Genomic DNA, 18,955 nt, shown 5'->3' with positions numbered 1-18,955 from the left:
AATGTGGAGTGCAGATACCAGCACCTAAAAGATCACCAACCTCACGTTGCTGAACGTGCATTTATTATAGCTACACAGAAGGGCCTAAGAAAAAGTAGAGTCACAAGTTGCCGTGCAAAAATGAGAGTGAGGCACTCCAACCCTGAACTGATGGAGATGGCTAACTAACCTAGCCAGTCTTCAGTAGCCTGTCGAGCTCGAGGCGGCACTGTAGAACATGGATATAACCTACAGCAATAGCCTACAATGAAGCGAAACCCAACCCGGGATTACCACCAAAAATAAGAAAGGCAAAACAAAAAAGGGACAAATCTTCAAACCTGCCCGGTGACTAACCAGTCAGGATGCTCAACTGAAAATTGCAAGCTAGAGGAACAATCAATTCACAGCAACAACCACCAGTGTTGGGCAAGTTACTTCCCAAATGTAATAGAGTACATATTACATTATTACTGTCTCTGAAATGTAATGCGTTACACTACTTTTGCGTTACTTTGAGTTACTTTCACCAAAATAATTGCAAAAGTAGGGCTTTAAATGCTAAAATATAGTTTATAGCAGGTCATTAATTAAAACTATCTATCTATCTGGCAGTAGGCTACATGCTGGCCATTAGGAAAAGAGCTAGACATGAAACTCATGCTCCGTTTAAGTGGGCTAAATAATATGTGATACCAGTAACATTACGTCTTTTCTTTCCTCCGAGCCTGCAGCTCTGCATTGCGAATCTGTTTCTGCAGCCCTCTTAACCAATAGTAAACAGGCTTACTAAGTTACTATTCTACCGGCACAATTATTTCTCTGGTGTCGGAATGTCTCGCGATGTTTGTGATTTCTTAGAAACTAAACACCACATCATTTCGGGTTAAAATGTGTTGTAATTGCGTTACTGAGAATTGTAACAGGTATTATATTACCCACATTTCAGAAGTAATGCGTTATATTACTGCGTTACAGCAAAAAGTAATACATTACGCGTTACACCCAACACTGATATCCACACATTAACCCAAACAAAATCTCTACAAAGCAAACAACGGCCACTAGATACAGACAAATACACATTTACCTCACTTCATGGACATTCAATACCGGATGAGCCCCCATTTGTTACGCCCCACCCTTAGGTGGCCCTATGGGCTAATAAAATTCCACCTCTGACCGAAAATACAACACAAAAGACACCTTTAAAATCATCAGATCCATAGCATTGATTAAAATCGCCATGTGAAATGTTCAAAGAGGCAGTCCCCATGCCAGAGGCCTCTCTCTTCTGCTGCTGAACTGGAGGTTTTAACCATATTCCTCCTCCAGCTGCAGCTCGTCTGAGACCTCGTTGCAGCAACGCAGCACACCTGGGCAGAGACGCTAGAGGGGACAGTGACAGATTATGTACAGCCACCTTCTATTGATGAATCGCTGCACCTTGCATCGCGTCCGGTTTGAATAGTTTTGTCTTGTCATGTCTTTTAATTAATTCAGCTTCAGATTCATAATACTTTATTGTCTTTTACATTCATGTATAATGGAAATGTGTCTGGCAAAGTAACAGAAAATAACCATATTATGACATAGAGTTTATACAGACAAAGAGGGAAATTGCATCATAAAGTGGGCAGTTTTAATAGAAGTGCAGAGTGGTTTGTTGTTTCACTGGCTTGGGTCCATTGAAATAAATAAATAATTTACTACACATTCAAATTCCTGTGTGTGTGTGTGTGTGTGTGTGTGTGTGTGTGTGTGTGTGTGTGTGTGTGTGTGTGTGTGTGTGTGTGTGTGTGTGTGTGTGTGTGTGTGTGTGTGTTGGAGGGAAGACATATTTACAAAGGCTGTTATCGAGGATGGTCATAGCTTGATGGAGCCATATACGGACTTATATTATTTATTTAATAGTTAAACATTTATTTTATTGCTGTCTTTGTTTATAGTAAATCTAACTTTTTATTTTTGTGTAATCCAAGCCAATCGGTTGTTTTATGTTTTATGCTTTTGTTTTGAAAGCAGTTTTGGGCACAGGGGTAGACGGAGCCTGGTGAGTATATTTTGGTAACAGGTGGTGCCCTCAGGGCACACGGTAGGCATATGTTTTTTTTTTTTATCATAGCAACAGGCAAGCAAAAAGACAAGAAAACTGTTGTAGTTTATGATCTGGCATCAAGACAATAAAATACACAGAAATGACATTCCCCTGGGGCTTTCTTTAACCCATTATGTGTAGCATTATAAGCATATAACCCTACCTCTCTCCCCATGTCTACAATGTCCTCGACATTTTTTGAAATACCCGGAAATATAAAGGAAAGAAAGAAAAGAATGAAACCCCTGTCAACTCAAATAATAATAATTTTATTTAAATTGACATCTAAGTGTAATTACACACAGTAAACTCGGTGCCAGATATACTGTAATGTAAGCAAAGCAAAAGGGGGTTAAAAGGCGCCAGTAGCTTATGTTTTCCCCTGGGAGTCCTAGCAGGGTTATCTTGCCCTGCTACATATAGAGTCATTAAACTATGAACAAACCTCTGCAAAATGTCACTTTAATAATTTCGTTCACAGATTTGGTGAAATTTCCAATATCTGTTGGCCCAAACAGTATAAGTGAGGTGTTGCTCTAAACATTAACTGGAGATGAATTACTGAAAACTCATCCGCACAAACAGGATATATTTAGTGTACTATTTTAGTGAGAGGGCTGGTGGCTGCAGGTCTTGAGGATATACAGTTACTTCTGGAGTCCACATTAAAACAGCATTCGTTCAATCATGTAGGACATTAGTCAGGAAGGCTTAAGAAGGAAACATAAGTGGTTACGGAGGAGAGAGCAATGATGAATACCCCACTGCTGGAAATACTGCAGTCCTTGTGACAGTCACAGTATATTCGCTTAACAGTAAACTTAACACTTAGGTCATATGTAACACTGATCAAGCTCAGAGAAGTCGTGAATTACATTGTGAAAGCTATATTGGTCTCACAAGACATCTTCTTTAGAGGCTAATAGCTCACTCATCATCTGATTGTACATTAAGATACATTTACACATCAGCAGTACGCAGGACAGATAGTAAATGACTCTAAGTGGCTCTTGAGGGAGTTCTTTGAAGCTACTTTCAGAGAACAAGCAGTCTGTGATTTTGAATTGTGCTGCAGCTCGCTAAAGAGGCTAACTTCTAGCATGACATGACTACAGTATGTCAGTATCTATGTTAGTCTGGTCAGGCCACTTCCGCCCAAACTGAAATGTCATATTTTCTGACTTTACACCTACAGTGGGGCAAAAAAGTATTTAGTCAGCCACCAATTGTGCAAGTTCTCCTATTTAAAAAGACGAGAGAGGCCTGTCATTTTCATCATAGGCACACTTCAACTATGAGAGACAGAATGAGAAAAAAAATCCAGGAAATCACATTGTAGGATTTTTAATGAATTTATTGGTAAATTCCTCAGTAAAATAAGTATTTGGTCACCTACAAACAAGCAAGATTTCTGGCTCTCACAGACCTGTAACTTCTTCTTTAAGAGGCTCCTCTGTCCTCCACTCGTTACCTGTATTAATGGCACCTTTTTGAACTCGTTATCAGTATAAAAGACACCTGTCCACAACCTCAAACACTCATACTCCAAACTCCACTATGGCCAAGACCAAAGAGCTGTCAAAGGAGACCAGAGACAAAATTGTAGACCTGCACTAGGCTGGGAAAACTGAATCTGCAATAGGTAAGCAGCTTGGTGTGAAGAAATCAACTGTGGGAGCAATTATTAGAAAATGGAAGACATACAAGACCACTGCTAATCTCCCTCCATCTGGGGCTCCACGCAAGATCTCACCCCGTGGGGTCAAAATGATCACAAGAACGATGAGCAAAAATCCCAGAACCACACGAGGGGACCTAGTGAATGACCTGCAGAGAGCTGGGACCAAAGTAACAGAGGCTACCGTCAGTAACACACTACGCCGCCAGGGACTGAAATCCTGCAGTTCCAGACGTGTCCCCCTGCTTAAGCCAGTACATGTCCAGGCCCGTCTGAAGTTTGCTAGAGGGCATTTGGATGATCCAGAAGAGGATTTGGAGAATGTCATATGGTCAGATGAAACCAAAATATAACTTTTTGGTAAAAACTCAACTCGTCGTGTTTGGAGGAGAAAGAATGCAGAGTTGCATCCAAAGAACACCATACCTACTGTGAAGCATGGGGGTGGAAACATCATGCTTTGGGGCTGTTTTTCTGCAAAGGGACCAGGACGACTGATCCCTGTAAAGGAAAGAATGAATGGGGCCATGTATCGTGAGATTTTGAGTGAAAACCTCCTTCCATCAGCAAGGGCACTGAAGATGAAGCGTGGCTGGGTCTTTCAGCATGACAATGATCCCAAACACACCGCCAGGGCAACGAAGGAGTGGCTTCGTAAGAAGCATTTCAAGGTCCTGGAGTGGCCTAGCCAGTCTCCAGATCTCAACCCCATAGAAAATCTTTGGAGGGATTTGAAAGTCCATGTTGCCCAGCGACAGCCCCAAAACCTCACTGCTTTAGAGGAGATCTGCATGGAGGAATGGGCCAAAATACCAGCAACAGTGTGTGAAAACCTTGTGAAGACTTACAGAAAACGTTTGACCTCTGTCATTGCCAACAAAGGGTATATAACAAAGTATTGAGATGAACTTTTGTTATTGACCAAATACTTATTTTCCACAATAATTTGAAATAGATTCTTTAAAAATCCTACAATGTGATTTCCTGGATTTTTTTCTCATTCTGTCTCTCATAGTTGAAGTGTGCCTATGATGAAAAATACAGGCCTCTCTCATCTTTTTAAATGGGAGGACTTGCACAATTGGTGGCTGACTAAATACTTTTTTGCCCCACTGTATGTCCATGTCAAGGTCTTAAATGATCTAAGACTTTGGTTTATGACCTAGCATGCATACCCACACAAGACTTTAACCTGCTCTCATAACTCATGTAAACATACCTCCAAATTTGTATATGTTCATTCAAATGATCAACATTTTCAACAGTTACTATATCATTCTATTTATATATTTTTTAACCCTTGTGTGAATCTTTACCGTCCTGTTTTTCACTCAGACCCTGTCGGGCTATAAACGCCTGAATTTCCCCACGGAGAAAAATAAAGTTCCATCTTATCTTATCTTAGCCTACTCTTTGTTCTGTGCTAATTAGCCAATGTTAGCATTCGATGGTGAACATGATAAACAAACACCTGCTTATCATTGCATGTTTGAATGATTATTGTTACATGCAAGCACGCTAACAATAGCATTAAGCTAACCACCGCAGACATACAGAGATGCTAGCATGGCTGTAGATTCAGTTTCATTGGTAAATTGTGAGCTAATTAGCAAATGCAGCTATCCTAATTCAGGCCGGGCATAAAAGCTGATAGCTCTTTGTGCAGTCACTAACCTGCTAAGCTTTCATATCATAATAAAAGGCCAAATAACAATTTTCTGCATTTTTCAAATTGAAACAGCGGATCTTTTAGCTAATAATTAGCTATAATATAAATTCCTAAAAAGCACATTCTAACTTGCTATTAAGGACCAATATCAAAGTTCTGACTCTGCAGTAGTGGCAGAAAGTTAATACAGCATGCACATTATCGCAGGGTTCTTGAGTGCAGCCAAGCATTTGATAGCTACAGAAAATGTGGTAGAATTTCTGAGAGGATATAATGCTAACACCCAGCCGAGGCCCTGACACTAATATGCTCTTCATCTGCTGCTGGCTTTCAACAGCACAGGGATGTGCCAGAGATAAAACCATGTTGATATTAGTTACATGCTCTTCACTCTAAACTTGAGTAGGATTGTGATAATGAGTAAATGCTTTATATGCTTGACCCTAGACCACAAATAGGAAATTGTTAGATTTTGTGTTATCTTCTTTAAACCAACAGAATGCAACATGTTTATCAACTCTTTTTTCAAACCTTGTACAGAGCCCAGCTGTTCCCAGCTCCCTTTATTTATGCTAAGCTAAGCTAACTACACAAGATTTGCTCAGGTGAATGTCACCACTTGCATATCTTGTTTTTAACGTATTTTCAAAAGGAATTCATATTGTTATTGTTGACATATCACTTTTGAACACAATCATTATTCTTTAATCAGTTGTGACAGTTGGGTTCAAATGAATTGAGTTGATTCTTTTAGAGAAACAGACTTTTTCCCACTACTTTTATTGTATTTTTCGATATTTTATGATCTTCATATGAGAGGTATCATCCACACAGTAACCAGAGCAGACCTGTAACACGCCTTCTCTGTACCCTATGACCCTGATTCACATCCCTGATTTCTTTCCACCACTAGAGAGCAGTGCATGCTATTTTACTGAAAGCAATTCCTTTTGACTATTATATTTGCACAATTGTAGAAAACTATGAAAAACCTCAGTTTTAGGAAATGCCTGAGTCTTAAAATTAAAACTTAAAAAAGTGAACGAAGTTTGAGGTTTCTTGTTTTAAATATGTATGTTTTCAGTAAAGCTGTGGTACGGTATGGAAGTTTTTGTTTCACATGAAAAAAATACACAACATTCAAAGTTATTATGTTTAAAGGAAAACGCTAAAATGATGATAATAGTAAGGTACAAAAATACAAAATATGGAATATGTTCAGAAAAACTCTCTTTCAGCCCAACTGTTTGACAATCATTGCTTCATGGTTGTTGTTGAGACCTGCCTAGAGAATACTTCCAGGAAAGGAAATTCAAAATGTCAGTTTTGGGCACAGCAGGGCTAACATATTTGTCAGTAAAACAAATACAATAAAATAGTGTGTCCAGAACTTCCACCATGAAGTCCAGTTTATGAGAGCCTGATTGGTGGTGGTGTTTAAAAAGGTATGGTTTGACAGCTGCTGAAGCATTCTGTGTGTGGCCCATTGTTCTCCCCCTCTTCCCTCTCTCCCATAAGACACACACACTCACAGTTTTCTTTCCGTTGGCTGGGACTGTGCAACGTCACTCTCACACATGGAATGTCCACTTCCTACTCGCTGTAAAGCAATAACTGTTGCAATCAGCCTGAGGAAACAGTACAAAACACAGATATTGCAGCATTTTTTTCTGCTATGAACTAAGAGGCGGGTCACAGTTTACTGGGAGAAAACTGCTGCAAGGAGCTCCGGACTGTACCGCAAAATGATACTGCTCACACAGGAATTATAAGATGCCCCTGTTACCTGCAACAAAAGGAGACTTTTGAGAGAATGTAAGTAAATATAATCAGAGTTTTCTCCAGTGTCTGAGCTCTCGCTATGAGAGGAATGTTTTTCATTCACAGGGCGTGTTGTCGAATGTAAGGCTTAAAGTATACAAAGATTATTTTACCAGCATGAACAACTTAATACTGTAAAGGAAGCTTAGAGCTCAAATGTATCTGACAGACTGCTTCTTAAATTGCATGTTTATCATCCAAAAGGAGCTTATAAAAGTGATGCACAGAGTTGTAAAACTACACAGCTCTACATTTTTGTACCTAAAAACTTTCAAAATTAAAACCTATTTTAGCCATATTCATTTTATTTTACCCTGACAAAGGGTGGAGTCTCTGGTGTTAGAGATCATAACTTTATTATTTGTCGGTTAACTCTCATGCTCTCATATTGCTCTGATTAACCACTGCCTGTCCAGCAGCATACAGATGACAAACAAAGTCAATCTGGTTAACCTAGCATTTAGCAGACCAAGAGACACATAGGGAAGCCTTGAGAGGCAAGGGAACATCTGGCGATGTTTTTAAATCTGTTCTAAATGGTTTGTTTTCTTTGTTTACAACTTAAAAATATTTGAGAATTTTGATTTGATTATAAATGACTTTAAAACGTATCTATTGTCAGTAAACAAACTTTTGTAAAGTAAGTGGTTTGTTGTTGTAATACTAATTTTGGCCACAACAAGAGGCTTAGGTGCACCACTCCCAAATGTTTTAAATAACAACAAAAATACCTATTCAATATTGAAGATTATAGACCATATGTGCATTTGAACATATAAACTATACATACAATATAGGACTGCTAGTAGCCATGTGGTGCAGCTAATGCGAATAGCAAAATTAAAGGTGCCTAATTCATTTCTAACCAAAAGAAGTCATGAAAGTGTAAACACAATACCTTTACCTTTTGTTAGAGTGCATGGAGAAACGAAAACCCACCTGGAAGAAAACATAAAATCTTGCAGTCCAATTTATAGTTCTTTTTAATAGATGGAGCCCAAGTTGCTGTTAAAGTTCTCTGAAGGTGTTTGAGGATCGGTGTAAAAAGTAATAGATAGCCCTTGAGAGAGAAACTTTGCATTACCTTGCAGCGATGGAAGAAGTAGCCAAGTCATCTATGAGTAAAAGTAGAAGTGCAATGATGAAAATACACACACAAGTACACACAAAGTTGTACTTCTAGTAAAACATGCAAGTATTAGAAGCTTAACTAATTTAAAAAAGTGAGATTCATATCAATCAAAATTCTCTGTGTTTAGAAAGACCTGGAGGCCGTTATGACTTCCAACCTTACACTTTACAGAATTTGAACGTAGTTTCCGTGAGGTCAATTGTAGGGTTTCTGAAGAGTGATGCTTCAAATTGGGGCCTTTTTCCGTTGCCATCTTTGCAGGACAACAACATGTAACTCTTTCTAATCAAATAATACAAACTGAAAGAAGAAGGCGGTGAACTCAAATTGCATCTTATTTCTTATCTTCTTTATACCTACCCAAAAAGAATAGAAAAAAGCCAAGTGCAAGAATTCCTGGAGCAAGCTAGCTTCCAGTTTATGCTGCATGTAGGCTAAGCTAATCACCTTCAGGCTTTGTATTCACCGGCGGTCTTAAGTTCTCATCAAACAGTAGGGAAGAAAATAAATACATATATTTCAGAAAACGTTAAACTATATAGTACTATTACAATTCCTCTAGAGTTTCAATAGTTGATTAAATAATGTGTAAGCATTCTGTTTTATTGCTTTTACCTTCTGGTTATCTAAGACCTTTCAAATGTAAAGAAGAAGGAAGTCCAAGATATCAGATAACCTAATGAACCTACTTCAAAGGTATACTACTTAATGCTTTTTGAGAAAATGCACTTTCCATCTGTGTTTCCATGTAATTAAATTGACTCGAAATAGTTCCTGATAGATGATTTAAGAGAATATTATAATCAAAGAGCATCCTCATTAGCAGTTCTATATTAAACAGATCCTTTTGACATCTTGACTTGCCACAGCAGGAGGATCAGAGTTGTAACTGATACCACTGACGACCGCTTCATTTACTCTAAGTGTGCCCATGAGCCGTGCCAGGAAGCCACTAATAATAATTGGTCAAACCTGTGCAGGGTAAGATGTCCAGAGTGTGAAAGGCCAAACAACAAAAAACAAATGCTTATTTTGTTATTTTACAGGCTCAGCTTCAGGCTCGCCTATATCTTCTCGTATAACCTGTTCCAGTTCTGTGGACATACATGGATACTGGCCAATAACATAGCCAGGTTTCTCACATTTGGTAAAGGTAAGGTTTATCAAAACAGGCGGCTCTTTAATTCAACTTTGTTTCAACTCAGAAGAGTGGCAATAGGCTAAAGTTTTCAATATTGACTGGTCATTCTGAAAAAATGTAATGTTTTTCTTTGCAGATGCCTTAGCAGACACATTTTACTCAGTGGGCTTTGTGATGAGTCTGTGTCAGTTGCTTTCCATCCTGGAGCTCCTCCATATCGCAGATGGGATTGAGAAAGCAAGACTCCTTCCTCGCTTTGTGCAAGTGTGTATCACACTCAATTCTTTTTTGTGTGAATGCTCAAATGTGCATTCCAGATGACTTCATCCTTTTTCAGTGCTTGCTGGAATGTTCATGCTGTCTGTTTGTCAGGTTATGGAGAAGAACATTCTGCTGATCATGGTTATCTTGCTGGAGGAGTTCCAGAGTAAACCAGTTGTTTTTGCACAGTTGTTCTTGTGGAACATTCTGGACCTCCTACGGTATGCACATGACTCTTCCTTTCACCACAAGCATCTGCAAAATGTCAGATCTTACACGAATGTAGCTGCTTTTATCGTACAATTTTTAAAATTTGTTAAACACATTTTGTGTACAACTTATAATGTTGCCCAGGGATGATGAGTTGCAGGGGACACCCGTGCCAAATTTAAGGAAAGGATTCCCTAAAGGCAATTGGAAGATATGGCGTTCAGGAGAGGTCATAGTGATCTTGACCTCTAGTTTATCCTTTTTCCAAATGATTCCCCTCAGACAAGAATGGGATAGTTGTACAATACAGACAAATGATGAATAAAAATTGTGCGGAGAGTATACACATAAAAACAAAGGGAATATAGGGATAAGTGCAGATTTCAAACTCGCAAGATAAGATACTAACGGCGTAGTTCAAGTATTTTCCGAAGAGTGTCTACAGAACTTGATTGTGAATAAATTGGTTTGTAGCTGAGTAGAGTATTAGATATACATATTAGAGTGAAATTGAGTTGTGTAATACAGTAGCCTTGTGGGAACTGAGTCATGTCTTACTGTGCTAATAAAAGGTTGTGCTTATCTTATAATTAAATCAGCTGTCAGTTATTTTGTAATAATGCACCAGTAGGCCCTCAGTTAATATTTGGATGTGTGCTGTTTGATGACAGGTACCCACATGAGCTGCTGTGTGTTATGGATACACCCTCCATCGCCATGCTGTGGATAAGATACACACTCTGGATCCCCATATACATCCTGACAGTGGCCATTGAAGGTAACATTAATCAACATTTAAACCATAAACGTGTAGATATACTGTAGCTGGCTGAAAAATATGAGGGTTGGTATGAGTAGAAGACTGGTAATGTAAAACGGAAGTGTTGCGAGCAGACAGGAAACCAGTTGTCAAAGCAGAGACAATGATAAAATGTCAGGAAGTGTGTGATGAAAGTTAATGCCAGCCTCTGCAGTTATCTCCTCACTACTGGCCTAGTGTGTGTCCTGGTGAAGCATCTGAACCAATGTAACTTTACAAGAAAGTATTCTTTATTGGATTGCAGCATAATATCTTTAAAAGAGTCCTCTCCTGCTGATGTTCAGGTGTATATTAGTATGTAGTGTCTCTACTTTAAAGAGTCCTCTCCTGCTGATGTTCAGGTGTATATCAGTATGTAGTGTCTCTACTTTAAAGAGTCCTCTCCTGCTGATGTTCAGGTGTATGTCAGTATGTAGTGTCTCTACTTTAAAGAGTCCTCTCCTGCTGATGTTCAGGTGTATATCAGTGTGTAGTGTCTCTACTTTAAAGAGTCCTCTCCTGCTGATGTTCAGATGTATATCAGTATGTAGTGTCTCTACTTTAAAGAGTCCTCTCCTGCTGATGTTCAGGTGTATGTCAGTATGTAGTGTCTCTACTTTAAAGAGTCCTCTCCTGCTGATGTTCAGGTGTATATCAGTATGTAGTGTCTCTACTTTAAAGAGTCCTCTCCTGCTGATGTTCAGGTGTATATCAGTATGTAGTGTCTCTACTTTAAAGAGTCCTCTCCTGCTGATGTTCAGGTGTATATCAGTATGTAGTGTCTCTACTTTAAAGAGTCCTCTCCTGCTGATGTTCAGGTGTATATCAGTATGTAGTGTCTCTACTTTAAAGAGTCCTCTCCTGCTGATGTTCAGGTGTATGTCAGTATGTAGTGTCTCTACTTTAAAGAGTCCTCTCCTGCTGATGTTCAGGTGTATATCAGTGTGTAGTGTCTCTACTTTAAAGAGTCCTCTCCTGCTGATGTTCAGATGTATATCAGTATGTAGTGTCTCTACTTTAAAGAGTCCTCTCCTGCTGATGTTCAGGTGTATGTCAGTATGTAGTGTCTCTACTTTAAAGAGTCCTCTCCTGCTGATGTTCAGGTGTATATCAGTATGTAGTGTCTCTACTTTAAAGAGTTCTCTTCTGCTGATGTTCAGGTGTATATCAGTATGTAGAGTCTCTACTTTAAAGAGTCCTCTCCTGCTGATGTTCAGGTGTATATCAGTATGTAGTGTCTCTACTTTAAAGAGTCCTCTCCTGCTGATGTTCAGGTGTATATCAGTATGTAGCGTCTCTACTTTAAAGAGTCCTCTCCTGCTGATGTTCAGGTGTATATCAGGAGTGTGTGGGAGATAAACTCCCTCTGGAGGGAACACAGGGACTTTGCAGACCATTCACATGCAAACACATATAGAACATCCGAACAAGCAGAATAGGTGCTCTTTAATGGTTTTAAAAATCAGTTTTGATTTAAATGAAAACTTCTGCATCTTGTATATGTTCTATACCTTCCTCAGGTTTCACTATCTACCAGGTCCTGCTCCATGTTGAGCCAACAGCAGCAGACTCATCCCCTCTGAAAGCTACACTGTCAACACACATTCACCTTCCCTTCCTCCTGATGGTCTACCTGCCTTTTCTGGCTCTCGGTATGAGGAGTGAGCCAACATTCACATTGAAAACAGCACTATGGTCAAACAATGCAAGGATTCAAGACACGAGGGGTTTATTCAAAGCTACTTCCACTACAGTGGTTTATATTACTATGCAGAATGATATTACATTCTAAAAAGTGATTACTGTGGTAGTGATTCTTTCTTTTGTCATGATAATTGAATCGACAAATAAATCATGAAAAATAAATATTCCCAACAAACCTCAAGTTTTTGCAGAATCGGAAGGAACAGGCCACTGTAGGTATGGAGCACAAAAGATGCCAAATACAAAGATATTGTGAATAGAAGCGTGCAAGTGATGGTCACTAACCAGTCACTCTATACCATCATGTATTGCTTTTTAAACCAAAGCAGACAAATAACAGAGGCGCAATCTCGTACAAATGTAAAGAAAGATACATATTTTGTACAGAAAACACAACCCCTACAGATTCTTGGATCAGGGCTTCCTTTCGCTATAATGACCATTGTATTATTCTTTTTGTAAAAAAAATCTTTTTGCAGTTGTTTTTGGCAATAATTTCAAACACCTAACTGACAACAATGTTTTTTTTTTTTCTTTAGGGGCCTCTGTTACAGTCTGGCAACTACTGAAGGAGAGACATCACCAACTGGGGAAATGGAACAAGAAGATGAAAAGGAAATGACACGTAAAGACTGCATGTTAGGACGGAATTCCCTCTGAAGTTTATTGTGTATACCATGCTGTTACTTATAAAAATTCAGCAAGTTTGTTGTGCAGATATGCGAACATTTAAAATGATAGTTAATGGAAGATCTTGAACTGAAGAGCCATAGAATGAAATTCAACATCATTAAATATGTGAACTTTTTATTTGATGGAGCACATTCCTCTTGACGTTGCTGTATGAGAAGCAGAGCTACAGTTTCTGTTGGATAAACGTCCATGTTCTGCTGTGACCCTCACACATGTCCAGCAATCCAAGCTTGTTTCTACTGCAGCCATTTGTTTGTGAAGAACACCTGTAAGAGTTGTCACGGTAAATGTCTGTCATGGCTCTCCCAGGCTACCATCCGTACGCTCTGGTCCACACAGCTTTCTTCTTAAACTCAACGGAGGACTTCAGGGCCACCAGGACGGCTGAAACACAATGACGATCAGATTTCTCATTTGTGCCGAGAACGTTGTTTGCTATTTTCAGGAATGCAAACTCATCAGGGATGAAAAAGTTGGGAATAGGAATAGGAATAACAGAGGATTCTAGCATTCAGAACAACTAAAGCAGCAGTGGTAATAATGACTCTATAAGATGTGGATAATTTCTGTCATTATTACCACTGGTGCTTTAGTTGTTCTGAATGCTAGAATCCTCTGTTATTCCTACTCACATCTTATAGAATTATATCCATGCATTTATTTGAATTGTGAAGCAATCGGTTTACATTTTCAGCAGCTCTGTTGAGCTTTTTGAAAATGTATGTTCAAGCCTCTGTGCAAGGCTTTGTCTTTCTATCTTTGTAGCCACTGATGTAAAGTAACTAAGTATACATTTACTCAAGTACTGTACTTAGGTACAATTTTGAAATACTTGTACTATTTTTTACTTCTATCCCAGTACAATTCAGAGGTTTAATCCACTACATGTATTTAATACCTTTAGTTACTTTACAGATCTGGATTAATGATGGTAAATATAATCAACCCTTAAATCAGACTTTAGTTCACCTGGAGTAAATTCAGCAGCTACCCTGCAGTATACAAAGCCATTCAAACTAGCTGCACCTTTACCAGCTCTGAGAACACTTTAATGATCAATAATTATAAAACATATCAGAGATATTATTCTGAAATGGACCAATCAAACAATGACTACTTTTACTGTTGCTACTTTAAGTACATTTAGATGAGAATACTTTCTACTTTCACTGGAGGAACATTTAGAATGCAGGACTTTTACTGTGACAGAGTATTCCTACACTCTGGTACTTCTACTTTACTCAAGTACAAGATCTGAGTACTTCTACTTTACTCAAGTACAAGATCTGAGGACTTCTACTCAAGTACAAGATCTGAGTACTACTTTTACTCAAGTGCAAGATCTGAGTACTTCTACTTTTACTCAAGTACAAGATCTGAGTACTTCTACTTTTACTCGAGTACAAGATCTGAGTACTTCTACTTTTACTCGAGTACAGGATCTGAGTAGTTGTTTTGGTCCCTGACAGCAGCATCGAAACACTGTCTGAGTAATTTACAGCACTAAATGAAATCATGTTTCATGGACAGAGACATCTCTGTGAATGTGTAATTTAGTAACAACTTCTGAAACCCTATCGTCTCCACAGCTTTATGGATTTTCAAAACTGTGTATTGTACGATTTTGTTTTTCTTTTTAGTTACCTTTGGCTGTGTTGATGGTTGTGGCTGACAGACTCTGTTCAGGACCTTCTGTGATGCTGAAAAGCCAGTCTATGAACTGACACACACACACACACACACACACACACACACACACACACACACACACACACACACACACACACACACACACACACACACACACACACACACACACACACACACACACACACACACACACACACACACACACACACACACACACACACACACACACACACACACACACACACACACACACACACACACACACACACACACACACAGGTTGTCATCAAAAGGAACCATGGTGAAGCTGTTGTTTGTAAATCGCAGTAGAGAACACACTCACCTTGGGTGTCTGGCTGCTCCAGGGCTCTTTGTTCAGAAGCAGAGCCAGGCTGTGGGGCAATCCCAGCATGCACTGCGGCAGGGCATGGTCAGTGGAGGACTCCTCACCGTACAGACCGTGTTGTAGGGTTTGGGGCTTGGAGCCGGGTTGCCATGGGAACCACTGGGCCCTGATGCCAAAGAGGAGGGGCATGGAGTGGTCCCCCCAGGAAACCACCGCTGCAGCAAACACCTGGAACAGGAAGTCTGTGGCCTGCACAACAACACAAGAAATCTGTGATTCAGGTTCATTATTGTATTCTTTTGTCTTGTTTATAGTACTAGCTGTTGTCATGGTGGTAGAGACATTTACAACCTGCTGACTGTGAGTGATGTTAACCATGCTCAGCAACACGGAGCACAACAATAAGGCCTCAGGTAAAATAAACTGCAACTCCAAAAGGCTATTCCAAATACATTTGTAACAGACATAGGGCTGTACAAATGCTCCTGTTGCGGGACAAATGGAAGATTTCTGATCTGGGGTGGGGGGGGGGGGGTCAAAGATGAATCTTTATTGACCCAAATTTGACCCAGAGTCCCCAACAACAATGCACTGCTGGATCTTCCAAGACCCGAACACTAAATTATACACTTTATTTTTGGGAGACCTTCAGTTTTGTCTTGTTTATCTAGCTGTTGTGGAGGATGTCATGAAGGCTTGTTCCAATGAAAAAATACTGGAGGGTAAATAACTCATTTTAAATTGAAACGAGTCACAGGAGACCCAAACACACCCTGTGTTTAAGAAATGTAAGTGGACAGGGCCGACGGACTGCATTCCAAACCCTCTCAGCAATGGCAGATTTCCCCGGCAGAGCTTCACACCTCTGTGCTGAAATATCATCTGTGGCATGTTACAACTACACACTGCCAGCTCTATTAGGAACCCCAGCGCAGTTTGCCAGCAGGGTTTACACACATACCAGTTTCGTGTCTCCACATGTGACGGAGGTTGCACCGTGGGCAACATTTCGGATGTGTCCCATCAGCTCCAACAGCCACTCCATTCGTTTGGAAACGCCTAAAACAAACAACACAACTCTAACTGTGGACTCGCTGAGAGATAGAAATTAAGACACTGTAAAATAATGAAAAAATAAATGTAGTCATTCTATGTGTTTACGGGCTAATAATAAATGATTGTGAGCATTGTGTGAAATTAAAAATGATTTGACTTTGATGTCACCTAGTGGTCACATTAGAAATAGCATTTTTTAAGTTTTGAGAACTTAAAAAGGGACATATCATAAAAAAATGAGCTTTCAGTAATTGTACCAACACATTATGAACATGCTATGGAATCTGGTGTGCCGACCAACTGTAAAGTAAGACAAGCAAAGTCATTTTTTGTGGGCTTCCAGGTCAGAAAATATTAGATCAATCATTCAGATTAGCCTCCCCTTCAAAATGTCACATGCAGTCTCTTAAAATATAACCGTCCATCTGAGTACCTCTTCCCATAGCTTAAGAATAACACAGAACTGCCTTTGCTAAGAGGCGCCATATTTCCCTTACAAGCCAATCAGAAAATACTTTGCTTCATAAGAGCCCTCAAAGAGATACAGTGGGGCAAAAAAGTATTTAGTCAGCCACCAATTGTGCAAGTTCTCCCATTTAAAAAGATGAGAGAGGCCTGCAATTTTGATCATAGGTATACCTCAACTATGAGAGACAGAATGAGAAAATAAAATCCAGAAAATCACATTGTAGGATTTTTAAAGAATTAATTTTCAAATTATTGTGGAAAATAAGTATTTGGTCAATAACAAAAGTTCATCTCAATACTTTGTTATATACCCTTTGTTGGCAATGACAGAGGTCAAAGGTTTTCTGTAAGTCTTCACAAGGTTTTCACACACTGTTGCTGGTATTTGGGCCCATTCCTCCATGCAGATCTCCTCTAAAGCAGTGAGGTTTTGGGGCTGTCGCTGGGCAACATGGACTTTCAACTCCCTCCAAAGATTTTCTATGGGGTTGAGATCTGGAGACTGGCTAGGCCACTCCAGGACCTTGAAATGCTTCTTACGAAGCCACTCCTTCGTTGCCCTGGCGGTGTGTTTGGGATCATTGTCATGCTGAAAGACCCAGCCACGCTTCATCTTCAGTGCCCTTGCTGATGGAAGGAGGTTTTCACTCAAAATCTCACGATACATGGCCCCATTCATTCTTTCCTTTACAGGGATCAGTCGTCCTGGTCCCTTTGCAGAAAAACAGCCCCAAAGCATGATGTTTCCACCCCCATGCTTCACAGTAGGTATGGTGTTCTTTGGATGCAACTCTGCATTCTTTCTCCTCCAAACACGAGTTGAGTTTTTACCAAAAAGTTCTATTTTGGTTTCATCTGACCATATGACATTCTCCCAATCCTCTTCTGGATCATCCAAATGCCCTCTAGCAAACTTCAGACGGGCCTGGACATGTTCTGGCTTAAGCAGGGGGACACGTCTGGAACTGCAGGATTTAAGTCCCTGGCGGCGTAGTGTGTTACTGACGGTAGCCTCTGTTACTTTGGTCCCAGCTCTCTGCAGGTCATTCACTAGGTACCCCCGTGTGGTTCTGCGATTTTTGCTCACCGTTCTTGTGATCATTTTGACCCCACGGGGTGAGATCTTGCGTGGAGCCCCAGATCGAGGGAGATTAGCAGTGGTCTTGTATGTCTTCCATTTTCTAATAATTGCTCCCACAGTTGATTTCTTCACACCAAGCTGCTTACCTATTGCAGATTCAGTTTTCCCAGCCTGGTGCAGGTCTACAATTTTGTCTCTGGTCTCCTTTGACAGCTCTTTGGTCTTGGCCGTAGTGGAGTTTGGAGTATGACTGTTTGAGGTTGTGGACAGGTGTCTTTTATACTGATAACGAGTTCAAAAAGGTGCCATTAATACAGGTAACGAGTGGAGGACAGAGGAGCCTCTTAAAGAAGAAGCTACAGGTCTGTGAGAGCCAGAAATCTTGCTTGTTTGTAGGTGACCAAATACTTATTTTACTGAGGAATCAGAAATACAGGGACAGATAGGGAGAGAAATATGATTTTTTTTATCAAGAATGTAAGCATCTTTACATGTTTTAGTAGAAACCTCTGGGTGTATATCCCTTTAATGGAGAGTATTTTTGACTATGTTTTGCCACTCTCCCTGTGTGAAGTGAATGCATAAAAAGGTCCTGAAGTTGACGTGTTTCTGACCTGTATTAGGGTTGGTTGCCAGGCGACACTGGTAAAAGGTCTGCAGAAGGAGCCAGCCGACTCTGTGGTTTGGCCAACCCTGGAGCACCCCAGCGATGATGTCATTCAGACCCAGCAGGGGGACTCTGCCCTGGGAGGCCAGGTAAGCCAGGACGAAGCAGGTTTTCTCCATCTGAGTCTAAACAGTGCAAAGCTTTATTTACTACAATACCCATTTTATTTTACAAATGTACAGACTGTTCTTTTAGTGATAATGTCAAAATAGCTATGTGGCAGGCTGCTGACCCCCTGCCAGCAGCAGGGGTTATCTTAGTTTCTGCTAACAGATTAGGAAAGCCATCAGATGATCTTCCTTCAATGTGTTACTCTACAATTCATGGCGTTAAGGCATTGTACAGAACAGATAGAAGTCAACATGTTTACAGCACCTAGCAAGTTTTCTAGGTTTATATTCTAACTTTGGCGGAGCCAGGCTAGCAGTTTCCCCTATGGTTCCGGTAGTTATGCTAAGCTAGGCTAACCCAACCCTGACTCCAGCTTGAGTTTTGTACAGAG

At 40.0% G+C, this 18,955-nt stretch overlaps 2 protein-coding genes across 5 annotated transcripts in view; one reads left to right on the top strand and one right to left on the bottom strand.

Annotated features, from left to right (window-relative positions):
- Nucleotides 1-6,990: 6,990 nt before the first annotated feature.
- On the top strand, nt 6,991-13,300 carry hacd4 (3-hydroxyacyl-CoA dehydratase 4). 2 transcript variants are annotated; one of them, XM_063900426.1, is made up of 7 exons: nt 6,992-7,239; nt 9,424-9,530; nt 9,655-9,782; nt 9,891-10,000; nt 10,661-10,767; nt 12,309-12,440; nt 13,032-13,300. In XM_063900426.1, coding segments are annotated over exons 1-7 (669 nt in total). In that variant the 5' UTR covers nt 6,992-7,237; the 3' UTR covers nt 13,115-13,300. The 2 variants fall into 2 exon arrangements, with proteins under 2 accessions (XP_063756497.1, XP_063756496.1); XM_063900427.1 differs by lacking the exon at nt 12,309-12,440 and having other exon boundaries at nt 6,991-7,239.
- focad (focadhesin) overlaps nt 12,501-18,955 on the bottom strand; it is a 60,310-nt gene continuing 53,855 nt past the window's right edge. For all 3 annotated transcript variants that reach the window (XM_063900420.1, XM_063900421.1, XM_063900422.1), the window contains exons 40-44: nt 18,401-18,578; nt 16,143-16,240; nt 15,179-15,430; nt 14,830-14,905; nt 12,501-13,569 (exon numbers count right to left, since the gene is read on the bottom strand). In XM_063900420.1, the coding sequence (XP_063756490.1) occupies nt 13,496-13,569; nt 14,830-14,905; nt 15,179-15,430; nt 16,143-16,240; nt 18,401-18,578 (678 nt within the window). In that variant the 3' untranslated portion in view covers nt 12,501-13,495. The remainder of the gene's footprint in view (nt 13,570-14,829; nt 14,906-15,178; nt 15,431-16,142; nt 16,241-18,400; nt 18,579-18,955) is intronic.

Source organism: Eleginops maclovinus, chromosome 14 (genome assembly GCF_036324505.1).
Source record: "Eleginops maclovinus isolate JMC-PN-2008 ecotype Puerto Natales chromosome 14, JC_Emac_rtc_rv5, whole genome shotgun sequence".
NCBI classification, from domain to species: Eukaryota; Metazoa; Chordata; class Actinopteri; order Perciformes; family Eleginopidae; genus Eleginops; species Eleginops maclovinus.
This window is presented reverse-complemented; position numbering and strand designations above follow the sequence as displayed.